The 11,533-nt window shown below is 49.1% G+C and overlaps 1 protein-coding gene across 1 annotated transcript; it reads left to right on the top strand.

Annotated features, from left to right (window-relative positions):
- Nucleotides 1-4,969: 4,969 nt before the first annotated feature.
- Nucleotides 4,970-6,593, top strand: LOC123136146 (protein BRANCHLESS TRICHOME). Its single transcript, XM_044555483.1, has one exon. The coding sequence runs from the start codon at nt 5,210-5,212 to the stop codon at nt 6,143-6,145; it is 936 nt and encodes a 311-aa protein (XP_044411418.1). The 5' UTR covers nt 4,970-5,209; the 3' UTR covers nt 6,146-6,593.
- The last annotated feature ends 4,940 nt before the right edge of the window (nt 6,594-11,533 follow it).

Below are 11,533 nucleotides of genomic sequence, written 5' to 3' on the forward strand. Positions count from 1 at the left end.
ATTTGCCGAGCAGATGGATCCAATGGAGCTCTCATCCCTAAACGAGCTCTTGGATCGCATCGCCGCCTTGGCAGTCGCTACGGACTATGATCGGATTGGGCTTAAACCCGATCAAAGGGAGATTAACTCTCCACCGGTCACCCATCATATTGTGGTGGTGGAGGAACAATGCGGCGATTCTTCCTCTATCTTGAGGACTAACTATGTCCGGATTCCTGAGCTCTCCGAGCCGGATACCCGTTTACGGGAGGACATCACCCAAGCCCTGAACCTAGAGTCAGGCGGCGGGCCAGAATTATCGGGCAACATCCCGGAACTCGAACTTCCAAGATTGGAAACTCCTCGGCCCTGGGTCTCAGATCGAGTAAGGGTTCGGACTCAAATCCATCCACCCACCCAAACATAAATGATCTTTCCCACATCAGGCAAGCGCCCCTGGAAACAGTACATCATTATTGGGCCAGATTCCTCCTTGTGATGAACAAGGTTAAGGACTATCGCGAGGAAGATGCAGTCTCATTTTTCCGCAATAATTGCACAGACAAGGGAATCCTTAACGCCATAAGTTGCCATGACATATCACGCTTCGCTGACTTGGCGTCCATAGTACGAAAGTACTGTGCGATGGAAAGCGCCTGGAAAACTGAAACGAAATTTTGGGATAATTCGGCTCCAAATATACACCCAGTCCGAAGTAAAAGGGTGCACTATCATAAGACACCCGAGTTAATTACAAAGAAGCAAAAACCCTCTACAGGGCGTGGAACGGTATTGGAGGGATGGCTCAACGGACCCTGCAAAATTCATAGTACAGCGGATACCATACCAACACACAGCCTTAGAGCATGTTGGGTACTCCGGCAGGTGGCCAAAAGTGGTGAGGATCTTCTCATCCCAGATGGCACAGAGCACCATCCTGGGGATAACAATACGGTATTAACAGTCTTTGAAACATTCACATCAAATAATAGGGACAAATGAACACTCCGCAGCCTTGCCAAAATCTGCCACGTGGCAGCAATAAATCCATGGAGTGACACGGCTATTACCTTCAAGGCCAGTGACGAACCTAAAGTCCGAACAGCCCGAGCACCAGCTGGACTGGTCCTTAGTCCAATTGTGGACGGCTTTCGACTCACCAAAGTACTCACGGACGGCGGTAGTGGATTAAACTTCATCTATGAGGAAACTCTTCAAAAAATGAAAATAGACTGGAAACGCATTGAGCAAAGCAGCACAACCTTCAGAGGAATCATCCCCAGTCGGGAAGCACACTATGCTGGGAAAATCACACTAGATGTGGTATTCGGCACGCCGGAGAACTATAGGTCCGAAGAAATTACATTCCAAGTGGCCCCGTTCAGTAGCGGATACCACGCCCTTTTAGGGTGGGAGGCTTTCACGATCTTCCGAGCCATACTCCATTACGGGTACATGAAGCTCAAAATGCCCAGGCCCAACGGAATCATCACTCTAGCTAGTGATCCGGACACAGCACTCCGCGTCGAAAACAAAACAGCTGCATTGGCCCTCGAGGCATTATCCGAAGCCCTTTCGGCCGAGGAATTAACTGCGCTACGCTCCACAGTGGACAGGGACGACATGATACTTGACAAGAGATCCAAGTCCACCTCTTTTAAACCAGCGGATGAAATAGTCAAATTCCAAGTCCACCCAATGGACCCTACAAAAATAGCCTCCATTGGGGCACAGTTAAACCCCGCCGTGGACGCCGCACTACGAGAGTTCCTGCGCGAGAATTGGGACATATTTGCCCGGCACCCCTCAGACATGCCAGGAATCCCACACAGACTGGCCGAGCACAGCCTTAATATTTTAAAGGGATTCAAGCCGGTCAAGCAGACTCTTCGGCGTTTCTCTGAACCTAAGAGACAAGCTATGGGAGAGGAACTAGCTAGGTTATTGGAGGCTGGATTCATTAGAGAAATAAAACACCCGGACTGGCTAGCAAACCTGGTGATGGTACCAAAGAAGGACAAATCCTGGCGCCTATGTGTCGATTTCAAGGACCTCAACAAGGCTTGCCCAAAGAATCCCTTCCCCCTCCCCTGCACCGATCAAATTATCGATGCTACCGCAGGACACGATTCATTGTGTTTCCTCGACGCATACTCCGGCTACCACCAAATCAAGATGGCGGAGTCCAACCAAGCCGCAACGGCATTTATCACACCATACGGCCCCTTCTGTTTCAACACAATGCCTTTTGGGCTCAAAAACGCCGGCGCAACATATCAGCGCATGATTTAGACATGTCTGAAGAAACAGATCGACAAAACAGTAGAGGCATACGTAGATAATGTGATCGGGGAAGGGCTCCGAGAGGATGATAGGTATCTGGCCGATCATGAGCATGCGCGGGTCTGCCGCAGGTGCCGAGGATGAGCTGGCGGAGTCCATTTTGCGATGGCAGAAAGCGGGTTTAGGAACTTTAGAGAAAGAGTCAGGAAGAGGGGTGAAGAAAGGCCATAGACGGCGGCACCTGCAGTCCCGGCTGCGGTGGCCGCAACACCAACAACGGGCGCAGCGGACGGGGTCACGGCAAGCCTCCACGTAGTGATCTAGGGCTAGACAGCGGAAGCAACGACGTCTCTTTTTGGTGGCTGGAGGTGGATGAGGATGAAGGTGAGGGGGGAGAGAAGGCGTCGGGGTATATATGGAGGGCGGGGGAACGGGTCGCTGAGGCTGCGGGTGGGAGAGAGGAGTGTGTCTCGATATGTGCGTGTCGCGATGCGGTTGGACAGAGAGGGCATCGTATCTACTGTCAGGGCGGCATGATCCGTTGCGTGTAGCAGTGCTTGAGGCGAGGGGGGGCGGGGCGTGGTGACTGAGCGGTCGGATTAGGCTGCAGAGTGGTTTTAGGGGCGATGATGAGGTCTAGAGGCGGGTCAGGGGTAGGAGGGGGTGCGGCAGCGTCGAGCGAGCGCCTGGCAGCGCACGTGGCCGCGCAGGGTCAGCGGTTCCCAATGCAAGATTGGCCACAGTTGCGGTCTCAGGGGCGGCGCGTGGGGAGACAGGGGACGGCGGCGGGGGGGGTGCCCGAATTAGACGTGGGTGGGTCAGGTGGGGCATCCATATTTGGCACAGACAGAGAGGTTAGAGGTTTTTTTTGTTCTAGCACTGGCCTCATTCCGGATTTTGGCACGTCGTCCTGCGTGTACGGATTTTGGGGAGATACGGTGTGTCAGGAGCGGCCGCACGATCATCATTGTGCATGCGGTGGGCCATGGGGGTTTGCATGGCTGACCGATCAAGCGGCGAGGCCGTGTATGATGGATAGTTAAAAAGGCCAAGGACGGATTCAGGTCTAGGAGGCAGCGGGGAGAAGGCAAGGGCATTATAACAATGGAGGAATCGGGCACAGTGCGATACGACCATTTCAAGCTGGTCAAAAAGAAAAAGACGAAACCCTACAAAGTCAAAGGGCCCAAATTTGAGGATTTGAAATTTTGTTGTGCATGTGGAGATGCCGGATTTGAAAATGAGATCAGTAACCTTGATTGCGTGGAAGTCTTGGTTAGCCGACAAACAGTGGTTTAGGGCTGATTCAATTAACATTTCATCTGGCCGAACACTAATAGGGAGGAAAGTAATCCAAAAGGGGTGTGAATGATGAGTGTAATGCACATGGGGTGGTGTCTGGTTAAAGCAAGTAGCATTAAGCATTCGGTAAAAAAAGCTAGAACCAGGCTGTTTTCCCCTCACCTGAGGCAGATCGAGGGGCGAGGACGCTGATGGCAGTGAAGCAGAGACGACCGGCGCCGACGAGGGAGACGCGGATCCGAATGGTGGAGGCATGACGTCGCCAGGAAGCAGGCGACGGGCAGCACACATGCGCATGGGCCAGGGAAAGCGGAGCAGCATGCCCCGCTTTCGGAAGTCTCCCATGGAGGCTATCAGGTTGGCAACGCCTGGTGATGCGACGGTGAAGGAGAAGCATGAATTGCCGTCATCGGTGACGTTGAAGTGGAGGTAGCAACCTCCGAACAGGCGAGCGAAGAGGAGCGCCATGGACGTGGCGTTGAGGGTGAATGGGAATTGGACGACTCGCGCATACATGCGACAGCCGTGAGGATGGCGGCCGGGGTCGATGGTGATGTAGGATCGGAGCTGTGACCAGGCCACAGCTTCAAACTGGAGCCCCAGATCTTCAGGAATTTGGAGCAGGCGGGCAAGCGACATGCAGGAGGCCGCGGCCCGTGGTAGTGGTGGAGGGAGAGGCGGCAGAGCTCTGGTGAAGACGAAAACATAGTTGCGGTGGCAAACCTTGAACTGCTCGAGGATGATCTCAGCGATGCGTGGAGATGCAACGTGAAAGCGGAAAATGAGTGGTGAGCGCATAGCAACGAAGAAGTCGGCGGCACAGCCACCAAGAGCAGCCTGGAGTAGAGCAGCGACGACAATGGTGTCGAGCTGGCGGTTGGAGAAGTCGAAGACGACGTAGAGAGACGACGCGAGGTGGAGCTCAGGGGTGGTGATGTCGAGGCGAAAGTAGCGGCTGCAGTCGTCCTTGAACTCGAGCCCCATGGCGTTTCCGCAGCCAAGGAAGTATCGGAGAGCGACTTGACCGGCCCTGGCATAGGGCAAGTCGAGGAAGATGGATGGAGGTGGCGCAACCGTGGGCGTGAGCACGTCGTTGGGGTGGATGGTGAGGGTGGCGGGTGGTGGAGGTGAAGGTGAAGGGGGGAGGAGGTGCTCGGCCACCGTGGTGGCCGCCGGAGCAGTCGGAGGTGGTGGAGAAGGGAGGGGAGGGAGCGAGAGCGAAAGCGAGAGCGGTCGAGGCATCGTTGCCCATGAAGATGGGAGTGATATCCCAATTTGTTTTAGCAAACTTCACGTTCCACTTAAGAAATGAGAAAAAAAAAAGGTTGAGCATGAAGTGAAGTGGCCAGCTCATGCACACACATGCTCCCTCCCGGTCTGCCATAAGGCAGCAGCATGCCAGACGACGGAAAGAAGTTAAAATCTTACTGCAGTGTCTGCTGAAGAGAAGACGATGGAGCATGATCGCCATGATGGCAGCTCAGAGAATTGAGATCGTGCATGTGAGACGTGTGACCTTCCTTCTCCTCATCGCCTCCCTCCCCTTTTACAGCTCACAAAGGCAGCGTCGACAAGAAGTAGTAAAATATTCGATCTCGTGCTCGGAAAGATGGCGTAGGTGACCCGGCGCGCGAAAGCGGAGGCCATGGCGATAGCGCTAGCGCAAACAAGCCGCGCGAATCTGGGCCTCCGCCTCAATCATGGCGCTGTAGTGGCCTCACCTTCTTGGAAGCTTTACCACAACCCTCACTACTTCTCACCTCGCGGCGACTCCTCCGGCCCCTCTCGCAGATCCCCTTCTTGCCCAGAGCACCGCAGACCTATGATCGTGGCGAATTTCGACGAAGACGACGGCGGCGGCGGCATGGAGCGGCAGCTGGGGTACGGCGACGGGGGCGCGACGTCGGTGCCGGAGCTCCTGGCGCGGGTCGAGGAGCTCGCGGCGGAGCTCGAGTTCGAGAGGCGCATGCGACGCAAGGTTGAGGCGCTCAACGAGGCGCTCGCCGCCGAGCTCGCCGAGGAGCGGCGCCGGGTCGAGGCGGAGCGCGCGAGGATGCGGGAGGAGCTCGACGAGGAGCGGCGGATGCTGCGCGTCGCGGAGCTGTGGCGGGAGGAGAGGGTGCGGATGAAGCTCGCCGACGCCCGGGCCGCCGTCGAGGAGAAGCTGCGGGAGGTCGCCGACGCCGGGCAGCGTGCTGCCGATGCCACCGCCGCTGCCGAAGGCTGCAGCTGCAGGAGCGGCAGCCCGATCGGCGGCAAGGCAAGCCCGGCCAGTGTTGGGCAGCAAAGCCCAGCGAGCAGTCGGCACGGCCAACAAAGCCCGGCGAGCGGTCAGCACTCCCAATCGCACCGGCGAGAAGTCACTGGCGGCGAGAACCCTCACATCAGGAGGGGGATCAAGGGGTCCGTGGAGTTCCCGAGGGCCGTCCGTGTGCGGCCGCGCGGCGAGGAGCGCGTGGATCTGGTGTCCAACATCGAGTGCCAACGGGCGCAGCTGCGCGTCCTCATGCGGCACCGGAGTCCCGCCACCGCCGGCATGCCGGGCCTCGTCGGCGCGGCGCCGGACAACCTCGTCGTGTAACAATGTACTCCTACTCACTGCTTAGTTACTCTAATCATATGTAACTTTCACCAGGATAATGAAAAAACAAGCAACTTGTGCGCTGCAGTCGTTTGCTTCAGAAGCTTTGAGGTGCTCTAGTCTCATCTTGCTTAACGTTTCTCCAATTGGCGGGGGCTTGGTTTTCCTTCGAGTGTTTGTGCCGCTGAAGCTGGTCTCAGTGGTGGAATGGAGCTCGGAGTGGCCATTTTGATTCAGCGGCATGACGCGTTGAGATTTTGGGACACACTTGTTTGGTTGGCGTCCGTCCGTCTGATGTCACCCGCAGGACTCCCAGTTCCTGCCATCTTTCCTGGAGTCCAGTGCTCGAGTGGACTAGGGATCAGTGTGAGGGTGCCTTGCTTAGTAGAGGGACAAATCACTGATTTAACCCTTTAGGGTAACTTTAGCACACAAAAAAACCTTTTTTTTAAATAAAACGATTTGACCTCTTCTTGCAATGGCCCAGCCCTTCCGCGTTGCAGCACTAAGTGGTTGTTTGGATACCAAATACAGTTTTGCTAGAACTCATCTAGATGAGATTTAATTTGGTCTCATTCATCTTTTATAGCCATTGGATGTGATGCTATAAGATGCGTATGTGCTGACGTGGGTTGTATCCGTTCTTGTTTTCCAGATGAATGAGACCAAATTACGTCTCATCTAGATGAGTTCTAGGTACTCCCTACCAAATATAATCCACGAAGATAGGGAAAACCAGTTTTTAGCTGCGTTTTAGCAAAATCCGTTTTAGTAAGTAATTGGTGAACAACCGGTTTATAGAAATATATGTTTGGCCTTTTTGAACACAGTACAGAGGCAAGCAAAGTGTATAGCTGACTTAATTGGATATCTACTCGTCCGTGACCTTCTTCTCTCTCACACACATCTCGCAAATTGGCCATTGGAGACCTGCCAAGCTCCATCCTCAAGCCCTGATCGTTGTCACAGTCCCATGACACCGCTGCTCCACTAGGGTCGGTGCGCTAACACCGGCCCCTACTTTTTTGCTTGCCCTTGTACTTCCCTCGTTGACTCCCGTTCAAACTCTGCTGCTAGGATCTGCGTTGGTTTCACATACTGCTTTTGATAGAGGCGAAGGTGTCCCGATGTTTCGATGAGATGGTGGCTATCATTTTGGAGGAAGTCGACTTTGACAATCCGACTACGAATATGTGAAGACGTCGCGCCTTAGCAATCGCTAAACCAACTCCGAGAGGTTATTGACCACGCCGGAGCACGATCAACCTGACCACGAAGGTCTGTTTCCTGTAGGCAAACGAAGAACAAGCAAGAAACTAAGATTGCAATCTGGATATTGCGAATATAAGAGGAAAGCTTTATTGATCAAGGTGGGGTTCTGTGACGCCTTTGTCTGGTCGTTGAACACAAACGAAGTACGCGAAGTTGCAGCTATGGCGAACTTTAATCTAAACAAAACCCACCGTCTAAACGACGCCCTAACTCTTATTTCCCTTGGAGGAGGGGTCCGAAACCAACCCTAACTCTTATTTCCCCACACATACGGACTCTAAAAACAGCCTATACTTAAGTATTTCGAAAATACATGGGCCTGGCCCAATAATAAGGTGAAGCAGCACCTAGAATAGTCTCTAGACGAAATTTATGAAGTGGCATCTTATATATTTCGTCCAAAGCTTCATGCACTCCTTATGGTGGCTTCAAAGTCCTGAAATCATCACTTGTAACTCCGTTCTTGATCCCCTTGCGCATGCCATCATCTCCATGCTTGGTCTTGCTCCAGTGTTCATCCCTCTTATCCATGACAGGCCCTTTATTTGTAAGCAAAACAAATGTATCCAATTTAGGCAACATCATATTCTCATGAACATTAGAATCATTATCAAGAAATGAAAGTACCTGATAATTTAATTGGCGTGCACGAGCTCTAGTAATTGGTCCAATATGTATAGCAGCAGGGGCTATGGGTGTAACAATGGTATTGATGTCCTCATCATCATCCCCTTCTTGAAATGAAGTCGTCCTCGACGGAAGCTCATCTTCCTCACCCAAATAAGGCTTCAAATCTGCAATATTAAAAGTGGGACTAATCCTAAAATCTGCAGGCAGTTCAAGTTTATATGCATTATCATTTATTTTCTCTAACATCTTAAAAGGACCATCAGCACGTGGCATTAACTTTGATTTGCGCAAATTAGGAAATATATCCTTACGCAAATGTAACCAAACAAGATCTCCAGGTACAAACACAACATGTTTTCTATCCTTATCTCCAGCAAGTTTATATTTAGCATTCATACGCTCAATGTTTTCCTTAGTTAACTCATGCATTTTTAAAATCAATTCAGCACGGTCTTTAGCATCAAAATTAACCTTCCCCGAAGATGGAAGAGGCAACAAATCAATAGGTGCACGAGGTCGGAAACCACACACAAATTCAAAAGGGCACATCTTAGTAGTAAAATGCAATTAGGGCTGGAATTCGAGCCGAGTCGAGCCAGCTCGGCTCGACTCGCTAGAGCTCGTTTCGTTAACGAGCTAGCTCGACTCGACTCGTTATTATTAACGAGCTCAAATCCAAGATTGGCTCGACTCGTATAACTTGCGAGCTGGCTCGTTTAGCTTGTTAAGCTCGTTAAAGATATGAATATAAAACCCTCAAATATTATAAAAAATAGTATATATATATTACATATATATCACTAAACAATAGTAATTTCTTTGTAACGCATGAGTCTCCTAAGCGGTTGGGCCTTCAATGGCTAGGCCTTGTGTTGTGCGCTTGGGACATAGAGTGCTGAGTGGTTGATCTTTTTTTATATTGGAAGTGGCTGATCTTTTGTACCGAGCCTAACGAGTTACACGAGTACACGTTAGATTGGCTCGTTTAACTTGGTCTATAAACGATCTTAAATTAAAGCTCGGCTCGACTCGTTATTCTTCGAGTTCGAGTCGATTCGAGCCGAGTCATGAGCTACTCGTTTAGCTCACGAGTTTCGAGCTTTTTTTCGGACCTAAATGCAATGAACGATTATAAGCAAATTCAATATGAGGCAAGCATTCTTCCCACATTTTCTTATTATTCTTCAAAACAACCCTAAGCATAGTAGACGACTACTTCACTTTGTCCATTAGTTTGGGGGTGACAAGTAGTACTAAAAAGCAGTTTAGTCCCCAACTTAGTCCGTAAACATCTCCAAAAGTGGCTAAGAAATTTAGTATCACAATCTGAAACAATAGTATTTGGCACATCATGCAAGCGAATAATTTCACGAAAGAACAAATCAGCAACATTAATAGCATCATCATTTTTATGACATGGTATAAAGTGTGCCATTTTCGAGAACATATCCACGACAACAAATATGCTATCCCTCCCCTTCTTTGTTCGAGGTAAACCTAAAACAAAGTCCATAGATATATCCTCCCAAGGAACACTAGGTACACTCAAAGGCATATATAAACCATGAGGATTGAGTCGTGACTTAGCTTTTCGACATGTAGTGCAATGAGCAACAAAACGCTCAACATCCCGTCTCATCTTTGGCCAAAAGAAATGTGTAGCAAGGATATCCTCCGTCTTCTTGACGCCAAAGTGTCCCATTAATCCTCCTCCATGCGCCTCCTGCAACAACAAAAGATGAAGGGAACTAGCTGGAATGCATAGCTTGTTAGCACGAAACACAAATCCATCGTTAAGAACGAACTTGTTCCAAGTTCTCCCTTCCTTACAATTCTGCAATACATCTTTAAATTCAGCATCATGCACATATTGATCTTTGATGGTCTCCAAACCAAATATTTTAAGGTCAAGTTGTGAAAGCATAGTATAACGATGAGACAATGCATCAACAATAACATTTTCTTTACCCTTCTTGTGTTTAATGACATAAGGGAATGTCTCAATGAATTCAACCCATTTAGCATGTCTACGGTTCAGTTTTGCTTGACTTTTAATGTGTTTCAAAGATTCATGATCAGAATGTATAAAAAATTCCTTGGTCCATAAATAATGTTGCCATGTTTCTAAGGTCCGAACAAGAGCATATAATTCTTTATCATAAGTAGAATAGTTCAAACTAGGCCCACTCAATTTTTTAGAAAAGTATGCAACATGTTTGCCATCTTGTAATAACACACCTCCTAATCCAATTCCACTAGCATCACATTCAAGCTCAAAAGTCTTATTAAAATCAGGAAGTTGGAGTAAAGGAGCATGTGTCAACTTATCTTGCAATACCATGAAGGCTTCTTCCTGTGTGGTACCCCAAACAAAAGGCACATCCTTCTTTGTAAGCTCGTTGAGAGGTGCAACAATGGTGCTAAAATCTCTCACAAAACGCCTATAGAAACCAGCGAGGCCAAGGAAACTCCTCACTTACATGACCGTTTTGGGCTGCGGCCAACTCTCAATAGCTTGAATCTTGGCTTTATCAACTTCAATTCCCTGTGGAGTAACAACATAGCCAAGAAAAGATACTCGGTCGGTGCAAAAGGTGCACTTTGCAAGGTTACCAAACAAACGTGCATCACGTAGAGCAATAAAAACAACATGTAAATGTTCCAAATGTTCCTCCAAAGATTTACTATAAATTAGTATATCATCAAAATAGACTACCACAAATTGTCCAATGAAAGCACGTAAAACTTCGTTCATTAACCTCATGAAAGTACTAGGTGCATTAGTTAACCCAAAAGACATGACTAACCACTCATATAATCCAAACTTAGTTTTAAATGTCGTTTTCCATTCATCTCCCAATTCCATACGAATTTGATGGTATCCACTACGCAAATCAACTTTGGAGAATATTGTAGAGCCACTCAATTCATCAAGCATGTCGTCTAGCCTAGGAATAGGATGACGATAACGAATAGTAATATTATTAATGCCTCTACAATCAACACACATACGCGATGTACCATCATTTTTCGGCACTAAAATGATAGGAACAACACAAGGACTAAGGGATTCGCGTATATAACCTTTGTCGAGCAGCTCCTGTACTTGACGCATAATCTCCTTCGTCTCCTCTGGATTGGTACGGTATGGTGCATGGTTGGGTAATGATGCACCGAGAATTAAGTCAATTTGATGCTCAATCCCTCGAATAGGTGGTAATCCTGGTGGCACGTCTTGTGGAAAGACGTCAACGAACTCCTGCAAAATGTTATTGACAGTAGGAGGCAAAGAGGAAGGCATGTCCTTGGATGAAAATAATACCTCTTTGCACACAAAAGCATAGCAAACATATTTGCTAAAATCTAAATCATCAATATCATATTTGGTGGCAAGTAAACATGCACTTTTCAATTTAATTTCAGAAACAACACTAGATGGTTTATTATTAGGCTTCATTTGTTGCTCAAATTCTTTTGCCACAATCT

The sequence above is a fragment of the Triticum aestivum genome, chromosome 1A, assembly GCF_018294505.1.
Source record: "Triticum aestivum cultivar Chinese Spring chromosome 1A, IWGSC CS RefSeq v2.1, whole genome shotgun sequence".
NCBI classification, from domain to species: domain Eukaryota; kingdom Viridiplantae; phylum Streptophyta; class Magnoliopsida; order Poales; family Poaceae; genus Triticum; species Triticum aestivum.

What these genes read in the sequence shown, in the direction of transcription:
- LOC123136146 (XM_044555483.1), top strand. Translation starts at nt 5,210, where the DNA reads ATGGCGATAGCGCTAGCGCAAACAAGCCGCGCGAATCTGGGCCTCCGC.